This window comes from Branchiostoma belcheri, unplaced genomic scaffold (genome assembly GCF_001625305.1).
Source record: "Branchiostoma belcheri isolate BF01 breed outbred unplaced genomic scaffold, Haploidv18h27 scaffold274, whole genome shotgun sequence".
Lineage (NCBI taxonomy): Eukaryota > Metazoa > Chordata > Leptocardii > Amphioxiformes > Branchiostomatidae > Branchiostoma > Branchiostoma belcheri.
In genome coordinates this window covers 38,927-57,331 of record NW_017803881.1, presented here as the reverse complement: position 1 = coordinate 57,331, position 18,405 = coordinate 38,927, and the positions used below count along the sequence as shown (strand labels likewise).

General features: G+C 43.4%; 1 protein-coding gene across 2 annotated transcripts in view; it reads left to right on the top strand.

The window, feature by feature from the left end:
* The window catches only part of LOC109472424, a 66,449-nt gene that overhangs the window by 25,405 nt on the left and 22,639 nt on the right, over positions 1 to 18,405 (top strand). For both annotated transcript variants that reach the window (XM_019772192.1, XM_019772193.1), the window contains exons 18-36: positions 1,864 to 2,119; positions 2,536 to 2,651; positions 2,830 to 3,015; positions 3,542 to 4,901; positions 5,232 to 5,440; positions 6,120 to 6,296; positions 10,927 to 11,043; positions 11,230 to 11,376; positions 11,875 to 11,991; positions 12,270 to 12,380; positions 12,697 to 12,810; positions 13,368 to 13,484; positions 13,722 to 13,835; positions 14,317 to 14,448; positions 15,043 to 15,185; positions 15,672 to 15,854; positions 16,556 to 16,720; positions 17,034 to 17,460; positions 17,900 to 18,043. In XM_019772192.1, coding sequence (XP_019627751.1) covers positions 1,864 to 2,119; positions 2,536 to 2,651; positions 2,830 to 3,015; positions 3,542 to 4,901; positions 5,232 to 5,440; positions 6,120 to 6,296; positions 10,927 to 11,043; positions 11,230 to 11,376; positions 11,875 to 11,991; positions 12,270 to 12,380; positions 12,697 to 12,810; positions 13,368 to 13,484; positions 13,722 to 13,835; positions 14,317 to 14,448; positions 15,043 to 15,185; positions 15,672 to 15,854; positions 16,556 to 16,720; positions 17,034 to 17,460; positions 17,900 to 18,043 — 4,335 coding nt within the window. The remainder of the gene's footprint in view (positions 1 to 1,863; positions 2,120 to 2,535; positions 2,652 to 2,829; positions 3,016 to 3,541; positions 4,902 to 5,231; positions 5,441 to 6,119; positions 6,297 to 10,926; positions 11,044 to 11,229; positions 11,377 to 11,874; positions 11,992 to 12,269; positions 12,381 to 12,696; positions 12,811 to 13,367; positions 13,485 to 13,721; positions 13,836 to 14,316; positions 14,449 to 15,042; positions 15,186 to 15,671; positions 15,855 to 16,555; positions 16,721 to 17,033; positions 17,461 to 17,899; positions 18,044 to 18,405) is intronic.

Sequence of the window (18,405 nt, the reverse complement as noted above, 5' to 3'; positions counted from 1 at the left end):
CCCCCCCCCCCTCAGAACTCGCGAACGGTATATCGTAGGACCACCAAATTTTTAGAGTATGGTGTACTAGTAAAAATTTATCATATGTACAATTTTAATGTCGTTGTGACGTAATATGACGTTATTATGACGTCATTAATGTGATTTCATTGGCCAAAACCGTCTAGATAGGTTATTCCCTGTAAACTAAACAGTATACGACATAACTTTACCAAACGTGTTTATGACAGAATATTAGGATGTACTAAGTCTTATGTTGCCCATAGCAACACCGGTGACGTCATAAAATGACGTCATGCATATATTACCTATCCGCAATCTTGGATCATCAATCTTGAATTTTGAAAAATAGTTGTTTTTTTCAGGATAAAGCCTAAAATACATTGTAAACAGACTAAAGACGTTTGTATGAACCTTTTTTGTAAAAGGAAATGGGAGTATTGATGAAATTTTAAGGAAAATAAGCTGTATTTACCTGATCTAATGATATGGTCCGCCATCTTAGATTTTGGCCAATGACGTCATCAAATTAGCATGAATTATTCATTTTAATAATAAAATTTACATGTTATTATATGTGATGTTGTTAATATTAGAAACAATGTGTAACTTGACATAAAACCCATAAAACTCTGTTATTTAAATGGAAATTATTAAATTTGGCAAAAAATGCCTTTTAGAAACCCGTTGCCATGGCAACAAGAAAAATCTTATTCCATTGGTACAGATTCGTTGCCAACAATATTCTAGGAAAAGTCACCAAGTTTGGCGGTTCTAGCCCTAGCCGTTCATACGCTATGTGACATCAAAGTTGCCGCGGGCACTTTTAGCCCCCCCCCCCGGTCTAGATAGGGTTAATGGAAAACGGCTTAAAAACACATGGAACTTGTGGATATTTTTCTATGGTAACCGTTGCTTATGTTTTGCCTTAAACTGAAAAGACAAACCAATAGTTCTGGACCAAATGACATCCAACTTGAAAAAAAAATTAATCATATCATTACTAACTGAGGAGAGTGCGCATGCGCGCTGGAGACGGTCATGTTTTAATTTGCTCCCGCACTTGGTCCGGAATATTGCAACACTGGAAACACCCCCACCACCTATTGGATCACTGTCGTCTTCCCCAAACGAGCAGAAAGACTGCAAGAGACCTCAAGCGTGCCAGGCGCCAGTATATAAACAGTTCTATCAAAGAGGGTTTAGAAGAAGGGACCCAGAAGCGCGACTGATCTCCTTGCGGTACCGATGCCATTAAGAGAAACATACCGGAGATCCCTAGCCTACTCCGGCTCGCTTGTATGGAACGCTCTTCCTCAGCATGTTAGAGCAGCACCTACTCTTAGCACCTTTAAAAGACTGCTAGTATCGTAACCTACTTTGACTGAACGACTTTGGACACAACGACTTATGAGTTATTTATTAGTTATTGCCATTTTGTTTATTTATTTACTTTGTGTGAGTTACCTTATGTATATAATTATTACTTTGTTTTCATTTGTGAGCAAGTAGTATTTGTGTTATGACCCCCTGACACTCCTCCACGCTCGACCTCTATGAAAAGCGGCCGAAATAGCGGCCGATTAGAGCATGTAACATAGTTACAGATCGAGTTGAAATAAATGCTCAAACAAACAAACAAACAAAGAAGCGGTTCTGGAAGTTCATTAAGGCTCAGCGACAGGAATTCATTGGTGTACCCAAAGAAAAATGTAAATAACTTTCTTCGGTAAACTGCCCAAAATATGTTACCATAGGTATGGGATGGAGTTAGTGTAGGCCCAGATACATCTATATGGACTACGCTTTCTCCGTAATGACCTTACATTACCTGTCCTCATGATGTTATTTCTCACTTCTCAGTAACCAGCGCGGCAGAATCTCCAGTAAATACCAGTGTTACTGGAAGGGGAATCAACATGACGGGTCCCTCTGGAGGGCCTTTGACGTCACCGAAGTTTCCCAGTAACTATGGCAACAATGAGAACTACCAGTGGTCGATCACTGTACCAAAGGCAAGCATCATTCGTCTTGCGTTTGACAATTTCGACACCGAAGAAGGGTATGACTTTTTGACCATCTACGATGGAACCAGTGATAATGCTGCAGAATTACAGAGGTAATGTTCCTAACGACATAACAACACTCTAATAAGAACTCACATTGTAACTTAAAACAGCATCTAAACATTCGCATTAATCCCTTTGTTGTTTGACCCTTATATTTCACAACTAATAATATTATTATCATTATTATCATTACTGTTTCTATTGTCATATCATATCATATCTTTATTGTCATTGTAATTACAGTGATTTTCGTTATTATTTACTTCTTATATTATTGTTAGTTATCACTTGAATGTATATAAGTCTTCTGAATGCTTTCAAACATTTCTAAAGTATTTAAACAATGTGACGGTGATGAAGAATCATTATGGGGTATTCAAGTTATTAGAATATTGAAAGAAAACAGTCTTGAATCCAAGTACATTAAAATAGTATATGTTAAATCTTATCTATTTTTAATTTCCAGGTTAACAGGTGACCCGTGGCCAATCAGCCCCATCATCAGCACATCTAACACGATGTTCCTGAGGTTTACATCTGACTACAGTGTCACCCGTCAGGGGTTCAACTTTTCCTACACAAGTAAGGTCTTAGGTTGTACTCTTTATAAAAACCATGTTAAAGTATGCTTAGGAATTGGTATGTTATTTAATAAGAACTTTTTTTTTCGTTTGGACTATTTTTCTCAATGATTTGTATGTTCTAATGTTATGATGCAACATTAACTGCGAGGAAGGGAGTCCATACTATTTTCTTCCAGGCAGTACAGCAGGCCAATGCTGGGATCCTGGTATGCCAGCCAATGGGATCAGAGATAACAACAGTAACTTTACATCAGGACAAACAGTCGGGTACAACTGTATAGCTGGATATCAGCTGTTGGGAACTGCCAATATAACCTGCCAGCCGAACGGGACATGGAGTGATGCTACACCGACTTGTGAAGGTAAAAAATATCAACAGATATAGACCATCTGCTTGACAGTATAAACGTTCACTGGTAAAAGACAAAAGGAATTGGCAATAGGGGCTGCACGAGCAACCTCCATGGAGGAGCTCTGCAGAGCTCCTCCATGGAGGTTGCTCGTTCAGCCCTCAGCTCTGCAGAGCTCCTCCATGGAGGTCGCTCGTGCAGCCCTCCGCGATACCCCCGCAGAGCTCTGCGCCAAAACAAGCCAATTCGTTGGTTGGCGTCACGGGTTCAGTTTTCTATAGAGCTCTGTAGATATCAAGTCAATTCAATGTGAGTAGTAGGCGATACAGCCAGTACTGTGTCACAAATAAAGACTTCGTCACGTAACTCTGCGCAACACGGAGAGCTCTGCGCCCTAATAAGTCAATTCTTTGGTTGGCGTCATGGTTCAGTTTTGTATAGAGCTCTGTAGATATCAATATCAAGTCCCTCTTTCTCCGGCTCCACACACAAGTTCAAAATATAAAATCCTAACTAACGTGACGTTGTCTCTCGTCAGTGCTGACGCCTCCGGACAACAGAGGAACAGAGTTTGTGGTTGGATTTCTAGAGAACTACGAAAACGGATACAGCGAACTGGAGCTGCTCCTCACCAGCGCGAGCTCAGAACCCGCCATCGTCACCATCACTGCCCCAGGTGCCAACTACACGGAGCAGCTTATCGTGACTGACGCAGCTGTACAGGAGGTCACCCTGCCACGCTCTTTAATGCTCAGGGGAGACGAGCGGGCTCAGAAAGGCGTCCTCGTCACCGCCGACCACGATATTATCCTGTACGGCGTGAACAAGGGGGAACTGAACACAGACGGTTTCCTGGGTCTTCCTGTTGACGTTCTCGGCAAAGAGTTTTTCGTTGTTTCGTACACTCCTGCGTATCGGGGGAATCCGTCCGAATTCGCCATCTTCGGTGTTGAAAATGACACCTTGATCAACGTCACTGTTAAAGGGACTGTGTACCATAACGACACGTATTATAATGCCGGGAGCGTCATCGCGTTCTCGCTAGACCGTCTGGAGGCTATACAGTTTCAGGGCTGGAACCTGTCGGACCTTACAGGTACCCACATTGTGTCCGACAAGCCGGTGTCCGTCATGTCTGGCGTGTGGTGTACCAGTGTGCCAACTCAGTACGGCTGGTGTGATCATCTAGTTGAACACATCCCGCCCGTCAACACCTGGGGACGTCGCTTCGTCACCGTCCCGCTAGCCGGGCGTCAAGCAGGCGACATCTTCCGCATCGTGGCTGCCAGAAACGGCACCACTGTGAAAGTCACCGGTATATCGCCTCGTACGCTAGGCGCAGGCGAGTTCTGGGAGCTGGACTTTTCGTCCAACACCTACAAGTCCATCACGTCCTCCCAGCCTATCATGGTACTGCAGTACAGCAAGGGGTTTAGTTGGAACTACTTTGGCGGGGGTTCTTTCATGATGTACCTGCCTTCGGTGGAGCAGTTCGCCGCCGACTACACCTTCACCAATGTCAACACATGGATCTCGTCCTACGTCCACTACGTAAACATCGTCATCAAGACGTCAGAAACGTCAGGGCTGACGTATGACGGCAACCCACTACATTCCAACACGATCTGGTCTCCCATCCCGGACTCTGATTTGTCCGCTACGCAGCTTTACATCGGCACTAATAATGGTGATGGAACACACAAGATCAAACACGAATCCGCGAATGTCATCTTCTCCCTAACCTACTACGGCTTCTCTCACAGTGGCTTCGTCGGTTTTCCCCTGGGTCTCCGACTGGCCAGCATTCCAGGTGGATGTGACGTCACAGAACCAATAGTCGGCGACGGAATCGACAACGACTGTGACCAACTGGTGGACGAGGAGCAACTGAACGGAATGTAAGGGTTGTGTTTTACCTTCCCTATATTACAGCTTTTGTCTGATAGTTCGAATTCTAATCGTTTTATCTAATGATATCTATCAATAATGTATTTTACTCTGTGCCTTTTCCATTCGTATCAAACATGGCGTATCAATTAACCAGTTGTTTTTATCTTTTCGGAGATTTTGTTTGTGCAAACCTCATGGCAATTTTACTGGCATAGGCTCGATGGTAAACATCGGTTATTAAACACAGCAAATGTATAATATTTTATTACTTGTCTTGAGACTAAATGTCAATCAGAAACTAGACTTCATGATATCAACATAAACATTTTAATCCCCAGAGATGATGACAGTGACGGTCCCATTGATGAAGATGTGGCTGACACAACAACGGAGCCGACCACTTCATTTAACACGGCAGCAGACCTGACCACGGTGTTCAACACGACTACACCAACAGAGCCGACCACAGGTACATTGTCAATCAATGTAACGACAACTCAGCTTTCAATTTCACCAGACGCAAGTGGAACAATGGCTACAACAGCTGGTATGTTTTTTTTTCGACTACAAGGTTATTTTACTCAATTGGCGAACGATTGAAAGAGTTTGTGTATATATGGCTTGGGGGCGATGGAGCAGCTCGATTAAGTTTTGTTTCCAATGCAAATATGATACACTTCGCACAAGTTGCCAACGATAATGTCAATGGGCTAGTCCCGGGTTTTCACCAAGCAGGTGGTGGAAGGATAAAATATGACGTCTTCCCAGCTAATGTTGTTTGTCACAGAGATGGGAAAACTACTTTTAATTTTCTGACCAATTTTATTCCGACCTCTCTTCTTGTTAATTAATATAATATTATATACTTTCTATCGTAAATGGTTTTTATGTCTTTTGAACTGCTTTCAACTAAAACGATAGAAGGAAATAACAGAATTTGCGACTGAACCACTCTGTCCAAGCCACGCATAACACGCGACACTTGCAAAGGCCATGTAAAGTGGATATCGCCCAGGCCCCTGCAGAAAGAAGGTTAAGTTGGAGAACAGTTTAATTGGCACTTGATCGCGGTTGAGGGACGGGGAGCGGGACCTGATGTTTACAGCTTCCTTGACTCCTCGTTCGAACCATCTGCTTTCTCGCTCCAGAATGGTGACCTTCTTTCATTGTTTTAATGTTTGATTGTCCCATAATGTACATCGCGTGAATTCAAAATTTCTCCTTAGTTGCGGACTGCGGATGTCCATTGCTGCCCTCCCATACTGAAGTAAGTCTGACTGCAACGACCACTGGCTCCGTGGCCACTTACCGCTGCAAGACGGGATTTCAGTCCGAGAACGGGACCACAACGCTTACCTGTGGCAGCGATGGGGAATGGAAGGGCACACTGCTGACTTGTGAAGGTATACAATGATATATAATTCATGAAAAAAATCCTGTAACGGTCAGTGTTATAATGAAAAAATGCACAGTGTTACATGCTAGAGAAAATTGCCAGTACATGTGTGGGTCTATACCCTTCCCTGATAAGTAACGGTTAAGCCCGGAATGGAATATCGAGGTCAGGAAGGCATTCCAGAGGGGAGAGGGGTAGTCTGTTTGGGCATTCTGAGAAGGGAGCTGTTGTGTCCCAAACCGTGCCTTGTCCCAAACCATGCCTGGGCATGGTTTGGGACACACGGCGCGTGTCCCAAACCGTGCCTTGGGACTGAGCACAGTTCGGGACATGCGGGGACTGTCCCGAACTGTGCCTGATCGGGCACAGTTCTAGACACACAAGGACCTTGTCCCATTCCGTGCTTTGGGGGCGGAGCTTAGTGTTTTGAGGGAGGAGCCTTCTCGTGGTGTTGTTTACTGTTTTAGGCCGCCATCTTTGTTTTTCGTCGGGGCAAGAATAAGAAAGAATCGGTGTAATTCTTGCTCTGTAAAGTACATTTTTACATTTCACGCTGGTCTACGATTACACGTAGTGTCCAAACAGAGTGTCTTGTATCATTCTGCAACACAGTGCGAACACAGTTCTTGATACAACACAGTACGTAGTATACCCAAGAAAGCAGACTGACCCAAGCTCACTCCTGCAATCGGAAACAACACTTGCTTATCCACCAACCCCACGCACGGACCTGGATAGTCCTGACGCGTATCCACGCCAGAGTAGAGCAAATCAACTTGTAGATAAACGAAGTGTTCGTTCAGAACCGTGCTTCAGGTCGAGCACAGTTCTGGACACGCGATGGCCTTGTCCCAAACCATGCCCGGGCACGGTCTGGGACACTCGGCGCGTGTCCCGAACCGTGCCTGGGGACTGAGCACAGTTTGGGACACGCGGGTGTCTTGTCCCAAACCGAGCTTGGGCATGGTTTGGGACACTCGGCGCGTGTCCCAAACCGTGCCTGGGGAAAATCTACATTCTGGGACACGCGGGGGACTATCCAGAACCGTGCCTGGCCGCACACAGTTCTGGACACGTATTATGTAGGCTTGCGGCTTTAGGGGACTGAACATAGTTCTCATAACATGTGTTCCAAGAGAGTTTCTATCTTGTATTAACTAGTCTCTGTATATTATTATCTAAGTTCATGTCGACCAAACATAAGACTAAGTTGTGAGAAAACTGCGTTTTGAAAGCACATGCTGTACACAGACTCGCTATATCTCACGTAATGTAGCCATATAAGAAATCGTGGGCGTGAATAATTATGTTTAGGTTCCCGCCAATCACTATGATTGACAGCACCTCCGGGCACGGTTCTGGACAGTCAGGCCGTGTCCCGTTCTGTGCCCGCTCAGGCACGGAACGGGACGGGCACAGTTTGGGACACAACAGGAGCCCTGGAGTAAGGGTGTGGAAAATAAAGGCTGTGGAACTTTGAATTTGGTGTGTGTCCGACTGTTCTTGGAGATTTAAGAGGAACTTGTAACATTGGCGTTGTCGGCAGGATAGTTGGTCAGGAATCGCCAGAGGAGGTTGTAACCAGCAGAAATCAGTGGACTTTGTGCTGATCGTGCAAGGTTGGAAGCTGAGGTTGGAGACCAGACGTCCACAGGACCCGGACAGAATCAGTGCACGTGGGAGCCTGAGGAGAAGATTGTATCACCAGCAGAAATCAGTGGACCTTGTGGTGATCGTGCAAGGTTGGAGGCTGAGGTTGGAGACCAGACGTCCACAGGACCCGGACAGAATCAGTGCACGTGGGAGCCTGAGGAGAAGATTGTATCACCAGCAGAAATCAGTGGACCTTGTGGTGATCGTGCAAGGTTGGAGGCTGAGGCTGGAGATCAAACGTCTACAGAATCAGGGCACGTGGGAGCCAGAGAAGAAGGCTGTGACCAGCGGAGACCAGCGGACTTTGTGTGGATACAACGGCAAAGATCGCGGATTGGTGCTTCACGGGGCGGTCAGTGGAAGCGGTGGAAGCAAGAGGAGAGTCCAGGAGGGAATTCCAGGAGAAGACGGGACGCTGTGGAGCCCAGCAGTGTTGTATGGACGCTTTCCGGAGATTGACGACTCGACGAGGAGTGAGCAGCGGGACTGTCTTAAAGGATTCATGTACTGAACTGTAGGAACTATCATATGATTGAGGACAGTGGCAGAGAGAGAGCAGACTGAAGCAGCTGGTAACAGTTGGTGTATTTCGTTGTTCTGTTGACCTGTTGCGAGTTTCTAGAACTTAGTAGAAGTCTGTATCTCCTAGAAGTGTATTTTCTAAAAGTCTTGTGTTGTTGTGAGGTTACTCTGCTTAGGAATGTGCTTTTGATGGATGTGGTCAGGAGTTGTTGACAGATAGCTACCGCTAGGGCTAGTCCAGTATTGCACTCTAGAGTAGGGTTTCACCGATCACATCTGGTCCCACTTTTATCAGAGACAGAGACAGAGATCAGGGATAGTGCATTGATTGCAGGGACCGTTCATTGACTGTGGCTAGGGGGTGGTGTACCTGTGTCAGCCATGGATAAGCTAATCGAACAAGGCAAGGAGATGGGCTTGGAGGGGGAAAACCTCCTGAAGTTTGTGATGGCCCAGCAGGCTATAGAAAGAGATGAACGGGCCAAGGAAAGAGAGGCTCAGAGGGAGAATGAGGCTAAGGAGAAAGAGGCTCAAAGAAGACATGGGCTGGAGATGGAAGAGCTGAAGGTACGGCAGGCGGAAATCGAGTACCATAAGGCCAAGAAAGAAGGTGCAGGAGACGTCAAGGCTAAGACGCCGAGACTACCAAGCTTTACGGAAGGCGAAGAAATAGATGGGTACCTCTTGAGGTTTGAGAGGTTTGCCCGTGCCAACCACTGGGCGAAAGACACGTGGGCGTCTCTACTGAGTGCCCTACTCACGGGGAGGGCACTGGATGTGTACAGCAGGCTATCTGATGACGATGCCCAAGACTACGATAAAGTGAAGGACGCCATCCTCAAGAGATATGAGCTCACAGAAGACGGGTTCAGGAAAAAGTTCCGTTCTGAAGTTCCTCAGGGAGGGGGAGGGGCCGGACCAGTACGTCGTACGTTTGGGCAGTTACCTTAACAGGTGGATCGAGCTGTCCAAAACTCCCAAGACGTATGAAGGAATCTGCGACCTGATTGTTCAGGAACAATTCCTCGATCTGTGCCCCTTAGAGCTGTCGATTCACCTACGAGAGAGGAAACCAAAGTCCTTGGAGGAGTTGGGGAAGATGAGTGACCAGTATCTGATGGCTCACGAGACGAGCCTGGCTGAAGGTGTCCGCCCACGCAACTCATCAAGCTCTGAGGGTGAGTCTGCCAGGAAGAGCGGTCAAGGTGGCTCCGGGGAGCCTGGGGGAGGCTTCCGTAAGACCTGTTACCACTGTCGTGAAACAGGGCACGTGAAAGCTGATTGCCCTAGTTTGGGGAAAGGGTTCTCCAAGAAGAATGTGGTGGCACAGAGTATGTTCGCGCAGGGAGCAGACAAGCCCTGGGACGCGGATGGAAACTTGGCGGAAGACAGCAAGTACAGCTGCACTGGAGCTGTGAACGGCCAGCAAGTACAGGTGTACAGGGACACTGGGAGCTCCAGGACCTATGTCAACAAGACATTGGTGCCGAGGAAGGCATACACAGAAGATGCCATTAAAGTCAGACTGGCCAATGGGGCTGTTGACAGCGTTCCTACAGCCAGAGTTGAGCTGGAAGTAGATGGTAACGCGAGAGAGGTAGAAGTAGGGGTGATGAACACACCCTACCCGGTGTTGCTAGGCAACGACTACGGGGCGGCCTGCGTCGGAAGTAGGGCAGGTCCGGTAACAACTCGGGAGATCAAGAGTGAGATGGGGGAGGACAAGAGGTGCCTTGGGCGTGGTGAGAAGATGGAGTCAGCGGTGCCACGATATCAGATTCCAGCGAGACGCCAGCAAGGTGGCCAAGTCGCGTATCCTCCGAAAGCAGAAGTGAGGAGCGAGAGTAACACAGCAAAACAAAGGATACAGAAGCTCATGGAGGAGGATCCGGTTTACCGGAGGGGTCGGCTGCGTTGGTTGCAGAGGCAGCACCAACTAAAGAAGGCGGCAGGGAAACGCACCAAGCAGGAGTATGGTGTGAAATAAGTTTCAGAGCATGCCATGGCTGACCAGGTGAAGTAATGGAGTAGAAGTGTGTTGTAACAGAGTAGTGTTTTAAGGTAGCTGATTCCCCTGTTAGTAGTATTAGTAGTAGTGAGCATGTTGTCAGATGACGAAACAATGTTTCACATGTTTATCATCTTGGGGGAGGTGTTACATGCCAGAGAAAATTGCCAGTACATGTGTGGGTCTATACCCTCCCCTGATAAGTAACGGTTAAGCCCGGAATGGAATATCGAGGTCAGGAAGGCATTCCAGAGGGGAGAGGGGTAGTCTGTTTGGGCATTCTGAGAAGGGAGCCCTGGAGTAAGGGTGTGGAAAATAAAGGCTGTGGAACTTTGACTTTGGTGTGTGTCCGACTGTTCTTGGAGATTTAAGAGGAACTTGTAACACACAGTTTCGGTAAAAATCACATCATAGGTATAAACTTACCGGTATATATGTTGCTCTTAATCTTCAGCAATAACCCCCTGTATCCGGTTCTGTGGGTTTGGAAGCTGTTTTGTTGATGGCGACATTCAAAAGTGTGACTGCAACACAGGATACGGATTTTTTGGTCTTTCCCAGTTTTGCCTAGGTAAGCTCATAAGCATGTACTTTTATATACTACTTTAAGTTTAAAGCAACTTACCAGTTTGTAAAATTTTACCAGTTTGATTTCTTTGAATATTCGATATTTTTATGCCAAGCATACCTTTTTTTTACTTTATGTCAGTTTATAAGTTTTAAGGAAGTTACGTACGTTTCATACATTCTTTTGCAGACATCAATGAATGCGAAGACGGTTTGGACTATTGCTTGGACCGGCCAGCCTGTGTGCCTAACGCGAGGTGCATCAACTCTCCGTACGGCTCGTACACGTGCCGGTGTCCCAGTGGTTATACTGGTGACGGGAGGACATCATGCGAAGGTCTGTTACATCGTCATCATCTTACATAGCAGTAAAATTCGATCTACAAATCGTAGTCAATGCCAGTAAAGTTGCCGGAACGTGGATGACAGATAAATATGAAAATAGGAGACAAGCAAAGGCTCTGATTTAATGTTTTGTCTTTTACTTTGATGCGGTGATGCATTTTGTTCCTTTTACATGTGATGTTTCCACTGAATCAAAACAATGTACAATGATTTTACACTTTTATTTTTCAGGGACAATTGGATGTTATAATAGTTGGCAGTTTATTAAGCACAATTTAACACAATCATTTCTTGTTTAACAAGGTTTATGATGTCAAAATTAAAAAAAAAAAATGTGCGAATCTTGTTTTTGGGCCCGCTATGTATTGTTTTCTCCCTATCCCACTAGATTTAAAGTCTGTGGAGGATACCATCCATAAAATTTGCCTCCTGTAGCCGAAAGTTTCAGTAATGATGACAGATTTTTTGCTGACCTCTTTTTATTTTCCAGATGAAGACGAGTGTCTGTCGGCTCCATGTTCTGAGTTTGCCAACTGCATCAACACAGCAGGCAGCTACACCTGTCAGTGTCTGGACGGATATGTGGGGTCTGGCACGTTTTGCACAGGTCTGTAAAGAGGCCTTTTATAATGATTATGACCATTTTCATAATTGAGATCATGCAATGTGAAGTGCATTCTTTAATATGCGGTCATTTGCAGTTCAATGAAGGACTGAATCATACGTTTGGCTAAGTTGATGTTCGTGAATGTTTAGAAAATTAATGTACTTAGTATTCATGCTCTATAACTTGTCAAATGTCAGAATCGTCAGTTTCAATAATAGCAAATTGAAAGGTTTTCTCATGGCTGATGTTCGCAAACTTTTTATTGTTCCTTGAACTAGAAATCAACGAGTGCAGCTCCAGCCCCTGTATCAGTGGAACGTGTGTGGATAGGATCAACGGGTACACCTGTACCTGCCGTGAGGGGTTTGCTGGGGAGAGGTGTGAAATAAGTGAGTACTTTTGGTATCAAATATCATGAACGTTTCCTACAGAACAAAAGTACAACTTTTATCTTAACTTTAAAATCAATATCGTAATTTTGGTTCTTAGAACATAAAATAATTAACGATATTTTGTAAAGAAACAGTGTATCAAAATAACTTGGACAGGACACGTAACGACCATGATTATTATCAGTTACGAAAAAGGTTTCAACATATGAACTGCAAACGACTTTTGGACGAATTTCACAATTATACGCATCGCTGAAGTAAAGCAGTATCTGTTGGATTTAGCAGTATTTAGATCTCTCTTTATTTTTTCTAGATGTCAACGATTGTGAACCTCCACCCTGTCTCAACAATGGGACCTGTAGTGACAGGATCAACACCTACAGCTGTGACTGTGTGGATGGGTGGGAGGGAATGAACTGTGAAGAGGGTAAGGCGTTTCTCCTGTCGTGAAGTGTGATTAAAAAACGTGGGGCCCCATTCTTTTCAACAGCTTTGTATATACGTAGCAGCTGCTGCGAAGCTTTGTAGCAGCGTCACTTAAAGGAGAACCAGACAATATTGCCCTGAAGGAGATGACAGCAGGTCATCGAAATGTTGACAAAACACACCTTGTTATGCGGCTAAGGTATTTCGTTTTAACATCAGATTATGTAAATCAAGGTTGTCTTCAATTTTCCATTGCTTCCAGTGGTAAATTCTAATCCTTTATATTACTATGTGTGACATAGGAAGGGTACCTCAACCTTTTGAAACCTTTTGGCAATTGTTAAATTAAGAGCATAAGTTACTACTAGTTACCAGTTTGGTTAAATTTCCTATATTGTTTAATATCTACCTAGTACCTAGCTGTTTAAGACAGTTAATACCCCAATTGTCATTTGCTGAACCCCAAAGCTAGCTATTCCCAGTGATAACCTTCAAAAAAGGTTAACAAAACCCTGTCCTGTCAAGGTTACTTAATACAATGTGTTCCTTTTTTAACAGACATGAATGAGTGCACGTCTGATCCTTGTCACCGGCATGCTGACTGTGGAAACACAAACGGCTCCTTCATCTGCACCTGTAAAGAGGGTTTCCATGGAGACGGATTTGATTGCACCGGTAAAACAAATACTGCATTATGGACACAAACTGTTAAATACTTTTCAATGATACCATCCTTTAGGATTATGAATGAAAAAAAAAGTTTTTTTCAAGAGTTACAGCTTCGTTGTGTTCCATATTTCGCTAATTATTAATGCTGTATTATTTTATTTTATTTCGTTAACGTTCACACAGATGTTTGTTTTATGGTAGGAATTTATGTTTCTTTTGACTTTGTGTTTTTTGCCCCAACAGAAACTGATGAGTGTGCTTCCGATCCCTGTCAAAATGGTGGAACCTGCATAAATGGACTTAATGAGTATTCGTGTGACTGTCCAAGTGAATGGCAGGGCGTTAACTGTGAAAGAGGTGAGTCATTTACCTTGTACCATTTTGAACACAAAAACCAAGGACAATGGTAAATTCCGTTGAATTCAACGTGATGCAAAGAAGAAAATTATTATGTGCTTTTAATATACGCGAGTCGTTTTAAGAAAAGTCTCCCTCCTGCAGTATGCAAAGTATGAAAAACACTATGATGTTTGTGTTTGTGTGTGAGTGTGTGTGTGTGCCTCTCTCTCTCTCTCTCTGTATACATTTACGGCTCAAAGAGCCTCTCATATGCAACTTAGCCTAAATATTACTAACGTATTTGAAACAAAATCACCTAATATTTACCAGCAATGTAAGATTCCATAGCTATATAGTAATGATTCTTGATGAAGTGGTCTACTTGTACATTGTTTTCAAATCACACAGTCGTGAGAATGGTTGCTGTAATAAACATTTTCTAAGATATACATAGATATCTGCACAGTAGATGACATTCTCCTTTGCTGTTTGCCTGCAGATGTTGATGAGTGTCTCATAGAAAAATGCCATCAGAACTCAGCCTGTAACAACTCACCGGGAAGCTACAGCTGTACATGCAGGGACGGTTTCTATGGAAATGGCCTCACACAGGATAAAGTCGTGTGTAGAGGTAACATAAGTTATAATAACAGTGGGAGACTTTACAAATATACAGGATATGTCAGAAAATGTCAAAGCAGGACATCTTGAAATTTTGAATAAACGTATAGTGGACAAAATATAAAGTTATTTTACATCTGTTTCAAAAAGAAAGAAGAAGTGGTGTTTAACAGTAGATGATAAATAGGTTGTAGTATTGCTGTAACATATAAACTAACTTGGTACTTGAATGTAACGTTTCAATGTCAATGCTATGTTTTATATCCTCTACACCACATATGGTCACATATGCGTTTAGCTCATTTGAGCATGAATATGAAAAAAAGATTATTCAATCATAATTAGCTGCGAACTGGTTCTTAGCAATGTTAATCTTGATCTTAGGTCAAAGGGGTTCGAATCTCAGTCTACCTGTTTAAACTGAAACTTATGCTAATGAATATAGCAAGCCAATGCAGTCATCACAGGAAATTGATAGTCATAGTGTCAAAAATGATTTTAAATGACAAACTGTCGTTAAAAAGGTAGACTAATGCCTTTCAATAAAGTAAGTTACCATTATGATATAAGTGATATAAATATTAGACTTTGTGTTTTGTTTCAGAAACCATCATTTTCCCTTACGGTGAAGAACAAGGGGACATGTTGCTGCCTGACACAGACGACCACAAAGACATCTCTCTGCCGTCTCTGATTGACATCAGTATAGGATTTCCTTTCTTTGGACAGTTCTACTACAGCCTTTATGTAAGATCACTTTTCTTCTCCTAGCCTCACACCACTTAGATCTATAGAACCTTGAGTATAAATTCCTTTTTTAAATTGTTTAGTAGATTTTTAAGTTGTTATGATTATCGCGAGTTTTGTGTGTCTCTTCCATAATTCAAAAGTATTTACGGTAATCTGATTAGTTTTTTAAAGAAATAATTGAAATAAAGTTCAACAGTCACTATGTTCCTTAATGAGGAATAAATATATGTAAAAATGTGTATACATTTACTAGGACTGCAAATTATGTGAACTTTGAAGACCTTGCCTTATCTTTCCATTAAGAGAAAAATTGTTTCCACGCGTCCGGCCTGAGGGCAGATTTGAGCTTCACATGAATAAAGAATGGTTCAAAGAAAAACAAAAACACATGTACATGATAGCTAGATAGAGTTGGATGTAGATATAGACGTAAGGATGTCCTGACATAAGGTTGTGGCAATTATTCGATCCCTTTCCTTGCAGTTCTCCGATAACGGGTTGATAATATTCCCGCCGACGGCGCAGTCCCGTGCGCGGAGGGAACCCTACCCGAACCCCAGTCTGTTCAGGAGGAACCAGACCGTACAGGCAGGATTCCCTCCTATGGTAGCAGCGTCATGGGGAGATGTGGATCTCACAACGGACGTGGGGAAAGTCTGGTATCAGGTAAATGACAAACTTAAACAGGTAAAATATGAGATTTTATACCTTTTTATTGTATATCTTTATATGTTGGTTGCGCGCCGCAGGACTAGGGTTTTAAACAGAGAATTTATCGAGACCGGACACCCTTCTGTGCGAGGGGTCACCTTCGTGGACGAGACCGACAATGCGTAATACACGCCAAAGGTCAACGGTCGCGACCACTTTCACGCTCAAAGGGGTGTTCTGGGGCCACCAAAAGGCACCATTTTCACGCCCGAAAATACAATAAAAACAAAAGAACGTGCATGATATTCAGCCCAATAGCAAAACATATACCGAGTCCCCAAAAAACCCGTCCACCCAAACGCGAGAAACAGCTGCGAACATGAAAATCTAAATCTCTCACAAAACCCTTCCGCGGAAGGATGTCTCCTCCCTCGGAGGTAAAAAAAAACTCAGCAGTATAGAAGTAAAAACAATTGTTTGATCTTACTCTTATTAATATGATATTCTTAGGATTTTGGACGTGTAAATCACTAACAAAGTTTAACGTAAATTGTATTCATCATCACACCATAGAACTATATAGACATATTATCTATCATAGATGACCAACATTTATCATAAATATAAACTGTTACGAGTCAACAGATTGTTTTGTTAAAAAACAAGAAACTATTGCATGTTTACCTACAATGACTGATCCTCTCGTTTTCTACCAGGTGTATACTGATGACAACTCAGTAGACAATGCCACACAGACAGTGTTTGACATGGTTACTACGAGGATGTACCAGTCCTTCAGCGACACGTTTGTGCCCACCTGGGTACTGGTGGTGACCTGGGACAGTGTACCCTCTGTCGAGGCAATGTACACAAAACAAAACGTAAGTCTAGCGCTAGCAGTCTAGTATTTTGCGCAAATTATAGAAAACAACACATGATTAAAAAGAGTAAAATTGACAAATATGTGAAAATGATTTTTTTTTACTTTTAAGCTCAACTAAAGCCTGTCTTTCAGTAAAGAAATTGATTTGTTCTTGAAGACGTTAGCTTTGAAACGTCTAAAGAGATACTTGTTATATGAGTTGTCAGTACGAGTCTGGCACACGTTTATCAATGTTTTAAACTTAGTGTTATAACTGCATGCGCAACGAAGTTACTATAATGACGCCAATAATGTCATGTTTCTTCTTTTAGCCAAACACATTCCAAGCCGTCCTGGCCACCGATGGATCAGATTCCGTCGCTTTCCTGACCTATAAGGAAGACGAGATGCTGTGGACCAATGAAACCCAGGACGTTCTTCTCGGGTACAACAGCGCTAACGGCGTCAACTTGGAAAACATCCGGCTGGCAGATCCGTACAGACCCGACCAAGTCAACGGGAACACGGGGCTGAAAGGACGATGGGCGTTTAAGTTGGAGAGCGATGCCACACGGAAAACGAACTACAAGAAGCTGTGTCGTGACTGGTACAAGACAGAGCCAGACCCTTCAGAGTGGATTGTAGGAGAAGGCCTGTGTCCTTGCACGCTGCTGCAGGCACTGAGGGATCTACGTTTCGCCCCTGTTACATTGACATTGTCACCCTTTGACATCTGGTCACTACTTCTGGTGAATCAAGGTACATAGCATTTTCTTTTTACATTTTACATTCAGCACCGCTTAAAAGAAGAAAAACATAGCATACCAGACTCTCAGACTTTAGGCACAGATTTCGTAATGAGTACTATATGCTATTGTCAAATTAAACGTATTTGTTTGATGTTTTGCATAACACAGTCGAAAATATATTGTATAGAATGGAACATTTACACGGTATATAAGTATATGTTGTGTGAGGACTTTTAGATTATATTGATATCCCTACCTACAAGAAGTGGCAATTAGTGGTTAGAGTCTCTAGACCAATGAGAGTTGACCGTCGAATATTTAAATCTTTATGTTAAAAATTTTCCATTTCTTCGTTTTCTCTGCGTATGGTATCTACATGTTTTGTGTATTATCTGTTTGATATATGAAGGCCATTATGCATCTTCATGATAACTTGCTTACATTCTTAGATCAGGAAGTTTGCTTCAGTCCTCTGTTTGCCAGCCCGACTGGTTCCAGTGTAGACTGTTGTTACAAGTTCCTGGCCCTGAACACTGAGATACCCCTGGCTGGAAGTCACCACAGATATCAACGGTTCTCCCAACTTCACACTGGTAATTATAAACATTTTGTTGGACTAAACTCCAATTACGGCATGATACACTGAGGGGTTTGCGTGTTTGTTGCATGAACCAGATTCTACCAAATAAGATATATAAGTCTATAACAACACTGGTGCACAAACAAAGGAACTACACCACGAGTTCTAACTAAGGAAAGGTAAAAGTTTTAACGTTTACCTTTACTTAAAACATCTATTACATCGAGCCTGTGATTGGCCAGTGTGCACGTATAAACCACGTGAGCATTTTGAGTCACAAAATTGCCATTAGCAATGTTTCCACCAACGCCGGACAACGTTTAGATCACATTGGCCCATATACCCAGCCTAAACTCCCTCATTCCTGTTTTTAAG